Genomic DNA, 19546 nt, shown 5'->3' on the forward strand with positions numbered 1-19546 from the left:
CGAAGGCCACTGAGTGATCCTGGGTATCTGCACAGTGGCCACAGTCCCCAAAGGGCTTTCCTTCCTCGCGGCCTGTGGCGATCCCCGGCGGTGGCTATCTACGGTTAGCTCCCAAAGAGAAACTAGGGAAACAACAACAGCGTCCCCAGCGTGTTTCCGTTTCATACCACCCACTTCCGGTTCGTCAGCCGGTTCCGGTCCCGCCCTTCACTTCCGGTCGCCTTTGGTTCCTTGGTGGACGGTGTCCGCGTCCTCTGCAGCAGGGTCCGCCGCGCTCCAGGTGAGGGGATCGGGTTCCCCGCGCACGCAGCGGTGTCGCCGCAGTGGCTGCGGAGGACGTGGCTCTGCAGCCTGCGCCGTGCGTTCTGCACCGCGGTAGGCCATGACGGGCCGGGGGCCGCCGCTATCCGAGTCCGACACCCAGGTGCCTGGCCCCGGACCCGCGGGTGGCGGTGGCTACCGCCTTCGCATGCGGCCTTCTCGAGCCCCAATAGATTCTGCGTCCCCAGATCATTTTCCTGCCCCTTCTGGGGTCTGTGCAACCCTCCCCGCCCTCCTTGTTGAAAGCACCCAGCCCCCTGGGTTCTGGAGTCTCCCCTGCCTTCTGATGATGTCCCACACCGCGCACTTCACGCTGCTCCCTCCACTGCACCTTTCTGGAGGTCCTACTGAAGCGTCGTCCAGGCCCGGAATTGACAGCACTTCAGTTACCGTCTGCTGGGCTGGTTGTAAAGTTATTCCCCTCCTGTCGGTTCCCAGAGTGTTACTTTTGTTCCTGTGCTTTGAGATTACCATGTTTTGAGTTGTGCAGTCTTCGGCAAGTTATTAAGCTTATTCTTTTTTTTTTCCTTCCTGTTTTTGGTCTCTACAATGAAGACAATAGTTGTTAATTCAAGATTGTGAAGAATAAATGGGATACTCCAATTAAATTGTTCAGTATGTTATATTCTCAACCACACCATTTTTATTGCTTTCTCTAGTGTAGAAAGCGCTTCCGCAGATATTATCTTCTACCTTAACTCTGTTCTTGTCTAGTAAATATTAGTCACTTCATTTTGTACTTGAGAAAACTGAAGACCAGAGCTGGAATTGTCTAGACGAAGTCAATATAGTGTATTAGGCAAACAAAACAAAACAAAACAAAAAAACTCGGATCTAAACAGCTGTTCTTTAGGTATCCTTAAAAGGTGTGTTCTTTGCTTGCTTAGGTTTGATTGCCCCCTCCCTCAGCCATTTTTCAGTTTATAAGTCTGATGGGGCTCTAAAATGATTCAAAATATTAGAAAGGTTAAGTGTGAAAGCATTAAAAAGAAGTCTTAAGGATTTATGCATTTAAAAATCTTTATAGTATTTGGTTATGTTTGGTCCTTTAGGGAAATTGCCAACTTGAAATTCCCATTGTGGCAAAGGTGTTTCACAATGTTTGTATGCTGCTTTATGAAGTACACAGAACCCATACCATCTGGCACATTTTCTTTTTTAAGGCTGAGAACATTGCGGAGCCTAAAGCAGTGTCAAATTTTGAGCATGCATCGGAGATGATGGGATGAGGCTGGTTAAAACACAAATTGCTAGGTCTCTTCCCTCCACCTTTGATTGCATTTTCAATAAGTTACAGAGAGCTGAATCCTGTTAGTTGGTTTGGGGACTGCACTTAGAACCTCTAGAGAACTTCTAGATTGCAAGAGAAATGACTTGTCCAAGGTGCTGGAATTTAGGCAGCTCACTCCAAACTCTGTTCTATCTACCACAACACATATTAGTACTGGATGCCTTCTGAACTCTGTAAATATCATGTTTATTTTCATTTCTGACAGGAAAATAATACTTAAACTCTATTGCAGCTTAACTCAAAAGGCCAACTTTTTTTTATTGAAGATTATACAATTTATTAGAGCAAGTTCTAAAGTAAACATGTTACTCCAAATTAACACACTTGATTTAAATTTTCAGGAGAACAGATTATAAACATAAGAGAGTAAGTATAAATATGAATATAAATGTGAAACATTTATATAAGGGAAAACATGAATTCTCTTCATATTTAAATGAGTAAATATAAATATGAATTTCTGACATTCTCGCTTACTAAGAGCATGTTAATAGGAAATATTCTTTCCAAATTTTTTTTTATATTGATGCTTAAAATTTATCTTCTCATAGTTGGTTGTAATAATTCCATGAATAGTGCAATCAAATGTTTGATCAAATGAGTGAAAACATTTAGAAATGACTTCTTTGAGATTAGAAAAGGTCAGACTGTGGGAGGAAAAACCTTATAAGAAGTAGAAAGTTTTATGGGGGAAGAGAGCTACATGTGATAGTTGATTAGAGTAGCAGCTGCGATATAAAATTGTGTGCTTTGATCTGTGCCTATGGGTTTTGTATTTACTGGGCTTTGATGCTTTAACTCCTGTAGGTCCAGTTCAAGAGAGGAGGCTATGGTTTAGGGGATGCAGTGTACATGAGATTTAGTCACTAGGCCTATTCTTTTCCCAGCTATGTGCACATATATGAGCACATTACATAACTCTGTTTCTAAGTTCTTTAATTGTAAAAGAGGGAACATTTACCAAATAATTGTGTTAAATGAGATTGTCTGTGTAAAACTGGCTAATTTATAATATATGAAACAAATAATGGCTTCTTATTTATTTAGCACAGTGCCTAGAATATAGTAAGCTTTCAGTTTTAAATTTATTTAACCAACAGTTATGTAGTGCTTACCATGTGCTAGGTGCTGTGCGACTTATAAATATCAAGTAATTTAATTCTCATCAGAACCCTAAGAAATAGATAGTATTCTCATTCCTATTTTACAGACGAAGAAATCTTGGCATGAAAAATCAAGTTAATTTCCCAGAATCAAATTCTAGCCAGGTAGCATTGCTTCTAGCAATTGCACTACACTACTTCTTAAATATTAAATGAACATGATGACTTGTAACATAAACCTGACGAGATAGAGCAGGAGGGATAGCTAGCTTGTTATTGTACCTTTTAGGTGAACAACAGAGAGAATCTCATAAAGTATCTGGAAGCAGTAACTCTTAGCCAAATTTGTGAGAGTGGGGTCATGGTAACTTTGAGGCCTAGTAACTTTTGTTACTAGGTGTTCTGGAAGCACTTCTGTAAGGCAGAATATTTGCTGCTCTGTTATCAATTTGTAAAATAGAACTCAAAACTTTACACACTTACAGGACTTAAAGTTACAGTCTTGTCCTTGGTATATCAATTCTAACCAGATCATTTGTACATGCCTTCTTTTCTAGCTATTTTTTTCCAAAAGAAAGCTCGCTGCCTCATATGCTTCAAGAATGGCTCTCCCTATCATTGTAAAATGGGGTGGACAGGAATATTCAGTGACCACACTTTCAGAAGATGATACTGTGCTAGATCTCAAACAGTTTCTCAAGACCCTTACAGGAGTGCTGCCAGAACGCCAAAAGTTACTTGGACTCAAAGTTAAAGGTAAATCTCTCTCCTCTTCACAGTTTTTGCATTGATATTTATGAATTTTTATATTTTCTATTATCTGTTGTTTTCTTTAATAAGACTTTCCTTGTTAACATTTCTTTCATAGGGATATTCCTAAAATTGTTTTTAGTAGTAAAAGTAGAATATTAAAGGTTACTTTAAAATATTACCAGTATGAAGACTGCTATTGATTCCTCTTAACATAAATTGGTGTTTACTGCTTAAAACTTTGACACAGAAGAAGTCCCAGATGAAATTGTTCTCTTCTGACATCTGTGCTTTAGCACAATATTCTCATTATAGCTTAGGCCTTTAACTCTACCCAAATTATCTTTTCTGTTCTAAAGGTAAAGATGATATTTAAAATTTATAGGACTGTACTTAAAAGGGACTCCTAAGTTTTTGCATTTGTCAAATTATTGAAGGGCAAGTTTGGAGCAGCAATATATCTACAGTTTTTTCTTAAGTGTCAGTTTTCAAGGCTTCCTGGAAAAGCGTTTTCTTCATCTGAAACAATGAAATAAAACATAAGTTTATTTTTTGGTTAATTGAATAAAAAGGTGTTCTAAAATGGAATATGGAAAAACGATCCTTGTAATAGTTGTGAGTTCTTAGTATCTTAGATTGGACTAATTCAGCAGTAACAATTTGTTGGCAAAAGAAAAAAAAAAACAAAAAAACCCTGAACTGCTGTGGCATCTGTACCAAACCTTTTGATGTTAGGGTTTGTGTAATGGAATAGTGAAACCAGCACCTGAACTTTAGTGAGAAAACAGTCATTTGCTTGTATTGTAGGCAAACCTGCAGAAAATGATGTTAAGCTTGGAGCTCTCAAACTGAAACCAAATACTAAAATCATGATGATGGGAACTCGTGAGGAGAGCTTGGTAAATTTTTACTTTTGTTACCATTTGTCCCTTTGAAGATATTTTGATTTATATACTACACTGTTGTGTTTTAATTGTGGTAAGTGTATTGTGTCAGTGTATTAGTGAAAAGTAAAAGTTGCACAGTGACTGTTATATTAATTCAGCATAAGATAAATACTGGGGAACTTTTTAGTATATAGTTAGCTGTAAGTATAATAATAGTAGCCCAAATGTCCAAACTTAACATAATAAATCTTCCCAGGGGACATATATAACAAATTATTAATTGTGTACTTGAAAGACTCTTGAACTTCAATTGTACTTCATTTGATTTTTGTGCTTTGTGTGTATTTGTTTTAGTAAACAAAATTTTTTTCTATCTTAATAGGAAGATGTCTTAGGTCCACCCCCTGACAATGATGATGTTGTCAATGACTTTGATATTGAAGATGAAGTCGTTGAAGTAGAAAATAGGTAAGTGCTTTCTAGAGGAAATCTTGGTCCTGGGAGCAAAAGTGAGTGTTTCATCAGATTTTATTTTTTCCCGTTAGGGAAGAAAACCTACTGAAAATTTCTCGCAGAGTGAAAGAATACAAAGTGGAAATATTAAATCCTCCCAGAGAAGGAAAAAAGCTTTTGGTACTAGATGTTGATTATACATTATTTGGTAAGTCAATTAATAAGACTTCATTTTCTGTTATCCACACAACTTTTTTTTCTTTTTGTTTGTTTTTTTCCAGCAACTCAGGGTTCACATGAAGTATTTGGCAGCTTTTCTTATTACAAAAGTATATCGTTCATTGTAGGAATACAAATAAGCGAGAAAAGAAGTCATCTATAATTTAAAGACCAAAAGATGACCACTCTTAATATTTTGATTGTATCTTCTAGTGTGTTTGTATGTATCTCCTTTTTTTTCTTTACTCAGTGATAGATTGTGCATCATCTCAGTCATTTAATATCATTCGTTGTTATTAAATATAATTATTTATATATTTTGGCTACATAATATTCTAGTTTGTAGATACATTGTAATTTGACCGAGTCATTTCTGATTGGCTAACACTTAAGTTCTTATGAGGAAATTTAAAGTCACTTTTGGTATTTTTTTCCCTTGTTTTCTGTTTAACTACAGTCAAGCTGTTTAATATTTAGTCAGTCAATGAAAAAAAGATGTTCGTTTCATCCTCTTAAATTAACAAGAAGTAGTTAACTCCTGATATTAGAATGTGTTTATTTTTAGTCCTAAGCTTTGTCATAACTTATTAAAGACTTAATAAGTTAATTAGTCCTGTCAATCTGGTGGAATATGATTTTTATCTTGCAAGGTGATAATTAAATGGGAGTATAGGTGGTCTTAGCTTATTTTTCATTTTCACAAATATCTAAACTTTTTAGACTAGATGAGAAAAAATGGACAGTTTATAATATAAGTCTGAATTCTTAGTATTGCACATTGAGCAAAATTAACCAATTAAAATGGTAGCACAAGTATACTAATTTTGTGCTTTGAAAGATATCCCTTTGTCAAATCTTTTTCAGTTTAAAGTAGTTTGCATTTGAATGTTTGTTACATTTCATAATAGATAACATTTCATAATAATTTCATTGCTATTAGGTACTTGTCCATGATAATAACCTAACATCTATTATCAACTTTCTTTTAGACCATAGGTCTTGTGCAGAGACTGGTGTAGAATTAATGAGGCCATATCTTCATGAATTTCTAACATCTGCATATGAAGATTATGACATTGTTATTTGGTGTAAGCAATATTTTTTTGTTTAGATTTCAGTTGAAATAAGGTTGTTAATATCATTCTTTATAAAGTATGAACTCTGAAGACTTGAGTTTAAATATGGAATTGTTTTCATTTGTTTTTTTTAGCAAATTTCTGAAATGAAGTATGTTTACTTTTTTACAACATACTATTAACTTTGTCACATAATGCTGAGTTTAGTACCAGACAAGAGTACAACATAATGTCAGAGAAAAAGGGACCTTATGAAAAATCTCAATTTGATTAGAAATTTTTCTTTGATTTGTCCAGTGGAATCCTGGATGTTTCAAGGTATTTTTGCTTTCTTTCTTTCTCGCTCCAGGTTAGAAACATAGAGAAAGATATGTTAAAAAAAAAAAAAAAGAAAAGAAAAAAACTCACTAATGTAATTCTATAGAAATAAAGAGGGGCGAAAAAAATTAAGGAAAAATTAGTGTATGAACTGAAGCAGTTTTACTCAAAATGTGGTATTTGGACCATTCCAAAACCTCTGAGAAGATAATGAGTTTTCTCTAAAAAATCTTCTATATTAGTAAAAGCCCTATTAGTTCAGTTGACTTTTCTTTCTTAGCAAGACTTTCTTGAAAAATGAAGCAGTGTTTTAGTTTATGCCTCATTTCTCTACAAATATTTAACATCACTTCTTGGCAACGTCATAAGCAGAGAAGAGTTATTCTGATTGTGCATTACAGAAATCCCATCAATTAAAGCTTCACCATTTGGGTTATACTAGGTATTTGATGAGAAGCAAGATAGTTGTTTAAATCTATAAATTTCCTTTCTACTTTTCTTTATAATCAGCATATTTCCATTTTCAGTGATAAGTTTATAGCTATTAAGATGAGAAAAATTGTTAAAATAAGATAATTTTAGGTTATTTTTGTAAATCATTATATTTTGTGATAGTATGTTGAAAAGAATGAGTTACTTTGGAGCTAAAATAGACTATAGAGTTTTAATTCTGGTTCTATCCTTGTTGTGTGACACTGGACAGACAGGTCAGTTAATCTCTCTGAGCCCTACTTTCCTCAGCTAAGAAATGAAGATCACTAAATCTGTTTTATGAGTTAGTTATAAGAATAGAAATACCAGTATAGCAAGTAGCACCATGTCTGACATGTATGATGTTACTTAATGATGAGAAACTATTTTTATTAGCTCTTAGTCTCTTTGTTTTCATCTGAGAATCACAGACACAAAGTAGGTACTGAAGTGAAAAATTTTTTTCCCTGTCTTATGACTGTTTTCATTATAGATCCAAAAGTCTAAAATTTTAGTTCAACTGACCATTTTTGCAAGTAAGAGGATTCTTTTGCTTTTTCATGTGTATATGCTGAAGATTTTTACTTTGGGAACTCAAGTTTCTTCTTTGCCTTAAAAACACACACACACACACACACACTTAAAACCGCTTTTTCCTCTTTTAAAATGTTTTACTTGGTAATACCTGTACAATTTTGTCCAATAACTTGGGATTAGTAGGCACATAAAGATAAGGATTGAATTTTAATGTTAGTGATCCTAAAACTGGTGAATATCTGACAGTAAGTGGTTATATAACACAGGTGCATTTTATGAATGTGTTTCTTTATACAAGGTGCTGGACTCAATGAGAGTTAAATTTGCTGAGCCTGACAAAATGCAGGATGTAGCTAGTATTCAACATAGACTTTTGATTCACAATATTTATATGCTTATATTGACATTTCAGATATATACCTTTGTATGGTCTAGAATTAGGAACATGGAAGAAAATTGACATTCAGCATCCCACATTTAAATTTTGGAACTGATACAGCATGGTTCCATGACTTTTTTTTTTTTAAAGAGAGTTTGATTTATCAGTTTTCTAGGGTCAGAGTTCTTTTGAGCATGGATTACCTGTATCTTTTGTATAAAACTTGTTTAGATTTCATTCTGTCTTGAAGACATACTAAAATAAGTTTATATATATATATATATATATATATATATATATTTTTTTTTTTTATTGGTATTGGGGATTAGAGCTTGGGTGTTTTACTACAGAGCTGCATCCCCACCCCTTTTATTTTTAGTTTGGGACTGGGTCTCTTTAAGTTGCTGAGGCTGGCCTTGAACTTGTGTTCCTTCCACCTTAGCCTCCCGAGTCACCAGAAGTATAAAAATGCACCACCACACCTGTCTTTTTATAAATATATTTTTTAAAAATAATAAATATCCGAGGGACTGTTACTTGTGATGCCTTTTGAACTTTTAATCTTGTTTAGAAGACTTATTTATACCGAAGACTTTTTTTAAAAAATGAAATTCATACTTTTTCATTTGTATTGTATTATTCCTCATGTTTTAGCTGCAACAAATATGAAGTGGATTGAAGCTAAAATGAAAGTAAGTATTAGAAACAAGCTATTCAGAAATGTTTTGAAGTTACATTTGTAAAAAGTTCTGTAGTAGCAGGGGCAGAAGTGTGTTGAAAGTCTGTTCAATGCGGATTATACTGAATGCTGGAGTCATTTTCAAGAAAAAGTACAGTTAAGCTTCCCCTTGTTTTTCTCCCCCACTTTACAATAAGGCTTTGTTTTCCTCTTGCTCTTAAAGCAGTGATGCACTTTAAAATGGTTAGTGAAGCAGTAATCTGTTTCTAGTTTATTTTTCTTTGAACTGTTGACTTGGCTAAGTGAAAGTAAGAGACTTGGTCATTTAGCAAGATCTGGCCAGTGGTGTAAAAGGTGGCATTATGGGAAATTGCAGCTGGAATATTCAGAAACTCTGAAATTTTCCTCATTATTATGTTTTACCTAACAGATATTTGTGTTTATAGGAGCTGGGTGTGAGCACAAATGCAAATTACAAGATTACCTTCATGTTGGACAGTGCTGCTATGATAACGGTGCATACTCCAAGAAGAGGATTAATAGACGTAAGAACTTATTTATTTTACTTCTATTTAAAGATGTGTTTATTTTCTAGTGTACTTTTTGTGTTTATACTGATGGAGGAAGCCACAGAATGAGTTTAGAAACTCATTTGAGTGGATGAGACAATGGCAGTTGAATTTCAACATAGGAGAATGTATTTAAGGTTAAAACATTTTAATTTTAGTGCTACAGCTAAGGATCTTGAAGCACAACTATCACTAAAGGAATTGTGGTCAAAGATAATTGTCTATGATGATGTCAGCAGCATTACCGGGCGAAGTAGGTAAGAGAAATACTGAATATCATCAAGGAAGATTTAGAAACAAAACAAAATTTACTCACCCTGCCTTATATGAATCTGGTACTAATAACAGGTGCATCATGGTACATATATGTACTTTGGTTGAAGTACATGTAACCTTAGAGAATACCAACAGGTGCCATCAGGAAAAAGATTTGGCTGAAAAGATTAGGGGTGTTCACTGTGTTTACTTAAGTAAACATAGTATTGAGTACCAGCTGTCTACGAAGCCCTGTAATAGGCCTTGGGAATAAAGAGATGAATGAGATGTAGTCCAGACCTTTTGAAAGCACACAAGCTGGTAGGAATTTGTAGAGAACTTAGAATACTAGGAAAACCTGAGGCAAGATTAAAATTTAAAATTGTTAAAGTCATAAATGGAATGGTTTAAGTGCATGGGGATTTTTTCAGTAGAAGAGTTACTCAGCTCAGGAGAAAAACTACTAAAGTAATGTAATACATTTCCAAAATCCAAATGTTTAAAAGAAGTTTGGAAATATTAAATATAGCAATGTTATAATGACGAAAAATTAAATAATCCTTAATATGCAGGAATAAGAAAGAAATTAGTTATATATTTTTATTCATATGATGGCATGCAACTGATCTCTGGTGTAGTAGGGTATTTAATGATTTAAAAATTTTATGGTACATTAAAGTAAAAGTTTCTAGAGAGCAGTGTTTGTGATCTGCTAGGAAATAGCCCTTAACTTTTGTATGTTTTTTAACAAAGGATCTGTGTTCTATATCTGCTGTTGATATAGAAGTCTGAAGATAAATAGGTCAGAATATTTAGTTGCTATCCTCAATATTGACCAGATTATATGTGATTTAAAATTTTTCTTTGTGCTTTTTCTTTATATTCAATTTTTTTTTTGTGATCAGCATTATTACTTTTCTAATTGAGAACAAAAGTATTCCAGTGGAACCATTTTAATACTGTCTCACCTAAGCTTTCCTGGTGTCCTAAATTCTCCCCAATCCCTATTAGTTTTGTGGGTTAATAGTCAAATGACAGCCTCTTGGTGTTATATGGGGAAAGACGATTTGGAATTTCTAACCCTAGGTGTCATAAAAAAATTCATCCCTCTTGTCCCATTTCTTGACACTTTTGTTAGCTAAAAGAAAATCAAGAATCTGGCCTATTGTGTTAGTTCCTGTATGTTTGTCTTCAAGTTTTTAGTAGTTTTATTTCAGTAGTAAACATAGAGTGAAAAAATTTCAGGTGAATAAAAAGAAAACATTTTTAAGTGACAACTTTTGTCATCATTTATTATCATTTAATCTAATATTACAATACCATAAATTACTGACTTTAGCAAAAAGTAATATATGTCTTTAAAATTTTTCTGAGTGGGTAATACATTCACATGATTGAAAAACAAAACTAAAGTACATAATGAATTCTTCCCACCTGAACCCCTTAGCCATTTATTCTCCTCACAGGCAGCATCGTTATTTCTTGTGTGATCTTATGCAAGTACCAAGAGATATGTCTATATAATGAATTGTCCTTTTGAAGACATGATTTAAGAAGTCTGAATTAAGAGTGGGAAATACAAATTATGGCTCTTTTGAAATTAAGCAATCAAGTGCACTAGTAATTGTGCACCTGTGTCATTGAATTAAAGCAAAACCAAGTTTTGTTTTGCAATAAAATATTAAAAGAGCCAGGTACATTTTCCTTCAATAAAGTGTCTCTAGTTTTGACAATAGACCCCACACAACTCTCAAGCTCTGGGAGGGCTTGTGTTAGCTCAGGAAGTCATGTGAATGCTTAGACATCTAAAGAATTATTTTCTATCCTTTAAAAATGAAATAACCTCTCCTTTTACCCACAATCTTTATATTAAAATTACATAAACTCTTAAAATGTGTTTCACTCAGTGAGACGAGAATGAACTTTTAAGAAATTTGAACTTGTTAGATAGCATTGTGTTTGAAGTGTGGCCTTTCATCAGCTCACAGAGTAAGCCATCTGATAGGATAAAAGGAACTCTAACCTTTTTCTGCGGGGCATTTGCAATAGCTCTGCTTTAAAAAAAAGAAGAGGAAGTGTTGATAAAATTTGAGTTAAATCTAAACTTTTATTCTAAGGTAAAGCCTCTTGGTGTTATATGGGGAAAGTTTTCCGAGTTTTACAGCAAAAAGAACACCATTATGTTTGATGACATAGGAAGAAATTTTCTAATGAACCCACAAAATGGACTAAAGGTAAGACATAATTTTACTTGCTGGATACTCATGTAATCTTGTCTATGTGGCAAAATTTTAAGCACTGTTGAATTTCATAAATTTTAAGGAGTGCAGTCATGCACTGATTAATGCTGTTTGAGTCAATGATGCACCAGGTGTATGCGGGTGATCCCCTAAGATTGGGATGGAGCTGAAAAAATCCTGTTGTCTGGTGCGTTTATTGTACTTTATGTTTAGATACCCAAGTGCTTACCACTTTGTTACAGTTGCCCACAATGACAGTATAGTAACATGCTATACAGATTCGTGGCCTTAGGAGCAGCACACTACATCACACATTTCTGATGTGGTGAATAGCTAGCACTAGAGATGTTGTTTGTTTTATCCCCTTTTAAATTAAAACTAAGAAGGTTTTTGGAATACATATGTTAAGTACAGAACTTAGAATTTTAGATGTCAGAGCTAGACAGAACCATAGTCCACTTACTTTCTTATTTTTAGAAATAGTCTGAGTCTGAGAAAGTGCACAGTTTGCCCAATATTTTATATGTAACTGGTTAGACAGAATTTGGGCTGGCATCTAAGTGACTTGGTTACTGGGTCAATGATAATCTTCAGTCACATGAAATCTAGTATAGATGCAGTAGTGACATTTTAATTCTGGCAGCAGTATAAAATTCATAAGAGAGAAATTTGAAAGTAAAACATTTCTGGTGTCCATGGTTGCTTGTGTGTTGGCTCAATATGAAAGTGGAAAAGCTATTTCTGTAGTGTGCAAATGGAGATTCCATTTTGAAGTAGAAATCTAAGCACTATGTTATTTTTCATTTTCAATTCTATACTTTTTCTGCCAGTTGGATTCTTGATAGTTTTAAAAGTCACAAAATAAAAACTTGCAGAAAGTACATTTTTGAAGCCTTTCTTAATAGACTCTTGATTAGATCTTTAGTGTATAGTAAGTATAGTTTAAGGTACAGAATGCTAATCTAAGTCTAAATTGCCACAAATATAAAGTTGTTGATTTGGAAGGAGAGTGGTTATATTACTCTAAGGAAAGTGATTGAAGCTATGGGAGAAGCACTTCCCAGGTAGAGGGAACAGAAAAGATATTTGATGGCTAATTTTCTGTGAAACAAACAGCTTTTACATGTTGAGGTGAGTTCATGATGTTTACAGAATTTTTGAGGAGACATTTAGCCTTTAAACAAAAAAATATGATCATTTCGTGTGTGTTTAGAAGAAACTTTATTTTCCCAACCAACATTTGGACCCTACTCATCACTCTGTTGGAGGGAGGGATGATGATATTCATTTCAAATTCTTCATGTTATTTTAGAGCAGGGTTTTTTAAAAATTGGGTAACTTGGATTCACTAAAGAAATCCTAAAATTATATGTGTCTTTACCCTCAAAAATTCTAATTCAGGACTGGGCTCAGTGGTACATACCTGTAATCCCAATCTCTGGAGGCTGAGGCTGGGGATCACAAGTTTGTGGCCAACATCAGTAACTTAGTGAGACCCTGACTGACACTAAAAAATATAGAAGACAAAGGGGATAGCTCAGTGGTAAAATCCTCAGTATATAAAAAAATAAAATAAATCAGGAAATATTGGGTACGGTGGTGTATGCCTGTAATTCCAGTGGCTCAGGAGACTGAGGCAAACAAAAACAAAATATAAATAATCTTAAGTTTCTTAAAACCTTTCTTTGATAGGAGACAACAAGATAATGATCTTGTGTGTTGCCTGTCCTACTAGTGAGCACTCAAATTAATTTTGAAAAATGGCACAGTGTGCAATGATTATGCTAGAACAAGTAATCAGTTAGGTGACTGCTAGTTGGTTTTTTTTTTATTTGTTTGTTTGTTTTGGCCTTTAGTTTATTTTAACTTGTCTGAAATAGAATTATTTGAATATTTAGTTTTTATTGTTGTTGTTTAATGGTGGTTAAGACCAAATGTTTGGAGGGGAAAAATAGCAAGGCCTTGGGTTAAAAATCTTATTTACTAGCCACTATAGTACACTGTTTTTTGACTTTCATTTCTAAATTCCTTCCTGCTGTTTAAACTCGGAATTCCTTTGTTGGTACATTGCGTATTAGTAGTTTGAGAGAAAACATTTGACCCTTGACTGTCGAGGTCTGCTTGCCTTTACATTCTTGAGGAGTTAACGTTCCTGTCTTCTCAGGATTGTAAAGAAAGTCATTTCACTGTGTTGTCACAGCATGCCTCTGTTTACTCCTGGGCCCAGGGCTGAGGCAGAGAGCATCATCTGGATCTCCCACAGAGCTGGCGTCTGGGTAGTCACCCTGTCATCCTTCACTGGTTCCCTCGAGGTGGCAGGGGAGCCCCGTGACAGCTGTAGCTGACCCTGACACCAGGCTGTTCCGATGCTAGCAGGACATCTGGGAAGATTCTGTCCCTTTCAGGCATTTTTCTAGATTCAGCAGAAAATGATATAGCAAATATTTAGAACCTTCTCTATCCTTGATAGATATGGTAGTGGACTTCTGTGGGCTTATTGTTCTTGCTTCTCAAGTAAGTGGCAATAATTAAATGCTAGCTATTTTTTTTTCAGTGTTACTATGTAAAATTAATAACTAGTGACAAAGTTAAATTTTCTTTGTTTCAGATTAAGGATACATAAGTACTTTGCTAAGTATGATAACCTGTGTGCTTTAGGAGTCTGAGTTTTGTTTGGTGTTGTATAGGTTGGTTTTTTTTTTCCCCCTTCTTTTTTTGTGCTTGATGGAACCAAAGGGCCTTGTTTGAGCTCGGCAGATGCTCTACTCACCACTGAGCTACATGCCCAAATCCTGGGTGATTTTTTTTTTTTTCTTTGAAGAGACATTTCACAACAGAAAAATTCAAATGTAAACAAAACTACATAAAAATATATGATTAATTCTCACTTGTGAATCACCTAGTTTAAATAACTTATAAATTCTTCAACCATTTTGTTTGTTCTATACACTGTCTTACTTCTATCTCTTTAATATTTTGAAGCAAACCCAGACAGTATCATTTTATTTAAAATTAATTTAAAAATTTGAGAAGCTATCTTGAGTTGTATAAAGATAATTTGAACTGATGTCTTTAAGAAAAGCAAAACTTGGAGCTGGGATTATAGCTCAGTGGTAGAGTGCTTGCCCCTCACATGTGACACACTGTGTTCGATAGCACCACATAAAAATAAATAAAGTAAATATATTTTAAAAAAAAAGAAAAGCAAAACTCTTTATTGGGACTGTCAGATCAAAAGTACATAAAATTTATAGTTAACAAATTGTTTTAAAAGATAAATCATCAAACTTTTATCCAAGTCAAGGTATATAATATTCCTTACTTGGTATGATCCCTATATCTGTCTGCTGACTTCTGTAATTTGAAGTAATGCTTTTTAAATGAATGACTTTTATAATAAAATGTATCAACCTTAAATATTAGAAAATATTACTGAACTTTTATGGGAAATTTGTGCATTTATATAGAGAATTATAGAGATTTTATAGAGAATTAATGAAGAAAAATGCTTATAAAATGTGACAGGTTGTATACATGTATTATGATATATCTTAGCTATATAAAAATCTCATAAAAATATTGAAATAAAACTACCACTGTTAAAATTTATCTCACTCTCTACTTAGATCAGGTTTATTTGGGTTAACTTTTTTGTGAATGAAAATTAGTAAGTATCAACTAAAATGATGGAAGGGGAAAAAGGTATAAGCTGTGCAGTTTGCAAAGTAGAGGAACCACCTCTGGATTGGGTCCAGGTGCGGTGCAGAAAGCTGGTGTTGGTCAGGTTCAAGCTGAAGGGGTGTTAGATGGAATCGGTGGAAGAGCTTTTGGGTTGAACTGTAAACATTATACGTGACTTTCAATTGATCAAATTTAGGCTATTATAAAAGTAGGTTTTAGTATTGATGTCCTTTGTGATATTTTAGCCTCAGTGACTATTTAAATGATAGAATGGTGTAGGGTTTTTTCCCCTTATTACAATTGAAGTTTTGTTTGTTTCCTAATAGATAAGGCCTTTTATGAAAGCACACCTAAATCGAGATAAGGACAAAGAACTTCTAAAATTAACTCAGTACCTCAAGGAAATAGCAAAATTAGATGACTTTTTGGAGCTAAATCACAAATATTGGGAAAGGTAAGTGTTAATTGTGTATTCATTTTCTCTTTACTCAAAAGAATGGAAAAAAATTGGTGATGCCAGAATACACATAGCTCTTAATTTTATTTAAAATGGGTGAGTTCTAAAACTATTTTCCAGTCCGGTGACATCCCCTCTATGAGTGTTTTTCCCTTTAGTTTTAACCTTTAACTTGCTTACAAAATCACATCTCATAAGCTTTTTAGCATTTCTAGTAGAAAGGACTTGAAAGACTGGTACACGTTCATTATGCTGCCTATAAATTATCTTTGTGACATTAGGGTGGCTACTTGCCTATGAATCACATGGGAATTTAATACCTGGTCTTATACTGTAAAATAATGTCTTAAGGATAAGATTCATTAAGAATTTTCCTGAAATGTGTTCAAAATTACAGATAACTTCGGTGTATAGAGAAAAATTAGAAAATTTTATCCCACTGAAAAAACAATTATTTATGATTTTCCTTTCCAAAGAAAACTACTATTATGATCTAGGTGTGTAGTCTTCTAGTCTTTTTTATAAGCACAGTCATATACACAAATTTAACATAGATTACATAGAAGATTAATATAGAGTATACCAAGATTTTGAGGTGGGGGAAAAATTTCTGGAGAAATGAAAAGGATTGCTCTGACAAATAATTTTTTTTTTTTTTAATTTGACATGGTTCCAACAATATAGAAGCAAAAGAAACAATTCATGTAATTATGCTTTGGCTTTTCAAATTCCACTTTGGTCTTTTTCAAATCATTTTGACACAACATTCTATTGGAGTCTCATGATCCTATCAGGAAGATTAAGCAGGCATTTTTATCCCCATCTTCAGATTGTAGGTGTTGTAGCTGAGTCACGGAGATCAGCACACTGCACAAAGTGAGCATGGGCATCCAAACTCCTCAGGTTTCTGGATCTTAAGACCCTCTCCCCCAACACCTCCCTTCCTGTTCACTATAGTAGGTCATAAATGTGAGAAATAGTGATATAAAAATTTAAATTACTGATAGATTCCTATTAAATAATATAAGAAAAAGTTGTTTTCTTAGTAAATTAACATCTTTGCATCTTTTACAAATTCTTTTTTTGTGGGGCGGGGGCAGGATACTGGGAATTGAACTCAGGGGCACTTGATCACTGAGGCACGTCCCCTGCCCTATTTTATATTTTATTCAGAGACAGGTTCTCACTGAGTTGCTTACAGCCTTGCTTTTGCTGAGGCTGGCTCAGGACTCAAGATTCTCCTTCCTCAGCCTCCTGAGCTGCTGAGATTACATGCGTGTGCCACTGCACCTGGCTTTTTTACAAACTTTTTTGATCAGAGTCCTGTAGCATTTTGGCCCACTCTCTTGACACAAGAAAAACAAGATCTTAAAATGGGCTTTGATTTAGAAATTACAGTACTAGTTAATATTGGTTTTCATGATGGAAAGCAGGCAACATGGATTGATAGGTCCTGAATGCACCTATCAAAACAATACCTTGTTTTGAATCTGGCACTTTCTAGCTGTGAATTTGGACAAGTTGCTTATCTTCTGTGTGCCTTTGAAAGGGGAATAGATTCTATCAGAAACTTCTCATAAAAGCTCTCATGAGGTGTCTAACATTAATATATGTGCTTTCAGCAATGCTTGGCCCATAGATAATTAACAGTTGTTATTGAATATTTACAGGTAATACTTTGAAAGGCTTTGTCATTAAGCCAAAACTCTTTTGGGAGGAGAGTTATATTATTTCCATGAATTTAGCTTTGAAATGTTTATTTCTTGCAGGTATCTCTCAAAGAAGCAAGGACAGTAGTTACAAGTTATACTGGCAGTTATTGAAGATACTTGAGATCCATGAACTTTTTGCTTTTATGCTAGAAATCATTATGATAGTGCTGGACACTGAAGCAAATACCAGACTGCTTATCTTTTGGTCTTCCAGTTTTTTGTAAATTTAATTTTATATTTTTTGAAGATCATAGCAATAGGCTAAAAAAATTCTTTCTCCCCTCATATGAATATGCTGTTACTCTTGAAAAATATTTTCTCCAGCATTGATTACTGAGATGTTTTCCACCAAAAAAAAAAAAAAAGGAAAAAAAGGAAGACAAAGACAAGTGGAGAAAAACTTACTCAACAGTGTCATTTTGTGACTTTGGAAACAGGTTATGTCTTGTGTTTTAACTTCATTGTGTTATCGATTGCCTAAATCTAAGGCCAGACCCATCTTGAAACTAGGGCTTTTCCCTTAATGACCAAAAAATAAAAATAGAACCTAGTTTGTTATGATTAAAATTACCAGGAATTTTTATTCTTTTGTCACAAAATTTTTCTTCTGTATTTCACTAGTTACAGCTCTAAATTCTGAGCTGTCTCACTTTGGCCTGTGTGTGTGTCAGTGTTCTTTAAGTAAAACTGGAGAACATCAGTTGTGATACAGACATGTCCTCGTATGAGAAATAGAAAACATAAGACTGAATAATAAAATTAAGGGGCAAGAGTGTTTCTTTTTGTGGCTAAGTAGGAGCACTTGTGCCTGAACCATTGTCATAAAAGCAGTTTAAGGCAATAAACTTTAAAATGGGATATATTACCCACCAATTAGCTCTAAAAAGCATGAACAAAATGTTTTTGTTCTGTTCCAGCTCTATCTTGTCTAAGTGCTAACACTGTGTTTCAGTGAAAATATCTAGCCATAAGATTAAAAAATATATCATTTGCAATGCTTAAGCCTGCAGATATGTAATGTGACCACTGTTTCGTGTTGACAGTATTGCTTTAATACAGTTCTTGTATTTGGAAGGAATTGATCCTTTTAAATAAACATGGTGTATATTGTTCTTATGGGACTATTTCAGTGGTATAAATAATAAATATCTTTTCTTAAAACATTGGTCATCTGTTCTATATTATTTTACCTCTTTGTTGAATCACAAAACAAATTTTGGGTTCAGCCAAGGACTTATTAAAAAAATCAAGTGTGTATGGTATTAAAGGTGTGTATATGACTATGCAGTCAGAGTTGGTTTTAATAGCTACTTATATATGTTAGTTCACTTAATTCTGAGGTTATTATAAGGATAGATATATAGTGCAGAAGAATTTGAGAGCTTGTAACTAACAAAATGATTCAATTAAAGTAAGTTCTTAATTATGAGGCTAAATTTAAATATTTAAGTGTAGAATAGAATATTTTAGAATATTTGTTTTATTGATACATCTACCCACTGTAAAAGACAGCTTTTTATTCTAAAGTAAGCATTAAAGGGCTTACTCTTTTTAAGTGAACTGAACATTTAACTTCAAGAAAATCAGATGTTTTCCAAGTCTGTGTAAGCTAAAATACAAGAATTAGCAAGCCCCTTGGAAACAAAACATTTCCTGCCATTAGATGGTGCCCAAACCAAAGTTTGTGAGCCAATATGCTTAATCAAACCATTCTGGAAGAATATTGTCCTTTTCAGCTTGTTGAAATCATATGTGCTATGTGTGATTGATACTTTATGATCATAGAGTATGGGAATTTTAGTGCATCTTCTCTGTCTCATGGCTTTTTTGAAGAGATTTGTTTATCTCTGTGGATCTATATCTATCTATGTATGTGGTACACAAATCTGAGCCAGGAGATGTCTTAGTTCAGACTAAGTCACTCTGGTGAAGTAGTGAGTTGTTTTTGTCAGACATAATTTTAAACTTTTAAAAACAATTAGTATCTAATGTTTATTTAGCTTAAGAACTACAGAGCATCATTGCATCTTTGATTCAAAGGGCAATTTGAAATCTAAGAGCCCTTCAGATTCAGGTTATGAAAATCAGTTATTGAACTAATGACCTGTAGCAGCTATGCAGTTTAACAGGTCAAGAATAAACAGGGTA

At 34.1% G+C, this 19546-nt stretch overlaps 1 protein-coding gene across 1 annotated transcript; it reads left to right on the forward strand.

Moving 5' to 3' along the window:
• Positions 1–203: 203 nt before the first annotated feature.
• On the forward strand, positions 204–18528 carry Ublcp1 (ubiquitin like domain containing CTD phosphatase 1). The gene is made up of 11 exons (XM_077797618.1): positions 204–280; positions 3273–3471; positions 4273–4364; positions 4735–4820; positions 4898–5013; positions 6014–6112; positions 8460–8497; positions 8931–9029; positions 11426–11542; positions 15556–15683; positions 17456–18528. Exons 2-11 carry the CDS (start codon positions 3318–3320, stop codon positions 17481–17483), a joined length of 957 nt encoding a protein of 318 aa, XP_077653744.1. The 5' UTR covers positions 204–280; positions 3273–3317; the 3' UTR covers positions 17484–18528.
• The last annotated feature ends 1018 nt before the right edge of the window (positions 18529–19546 follow it).

This window comes from Urocitellus parryii, chromosome 1 (assembly GCF_045843805.1).
Source record: "Urocitellus parryii isolate mUroPar1 chromosome 1, mUroPar1.hap1, whole genome shotgun sequence".
Lineage (NCBI taxonomy): Eukaryota > Metazoa > Chordata > Mammalia > Rodentia > Sciuridae > Urocitellus > Urocitellus parryii.

Coding starts and splice junctions, on each gene's coding strand:
- Ublcp1 (XM_077797618.1), top strand. CDS start 3,318: ATGGCTCTCCCTATCATTGTAAAATGGGGTGGACAGGAATATTCAGTG. Junction 6,113..8,459: donor TTATGACATTGTTATTTGGT/GTAAGCAATATT, acceptor CTCATGTTTTAG/CTGCAACAAATATGAAGTGG. Junction 11,543..15,555: donor ACCCACAAAATGGACTAAAG/GTAAGACATAAT, acceptor GTTTCCTAATAG/ATAAGGCCTTTTATGAAAGC.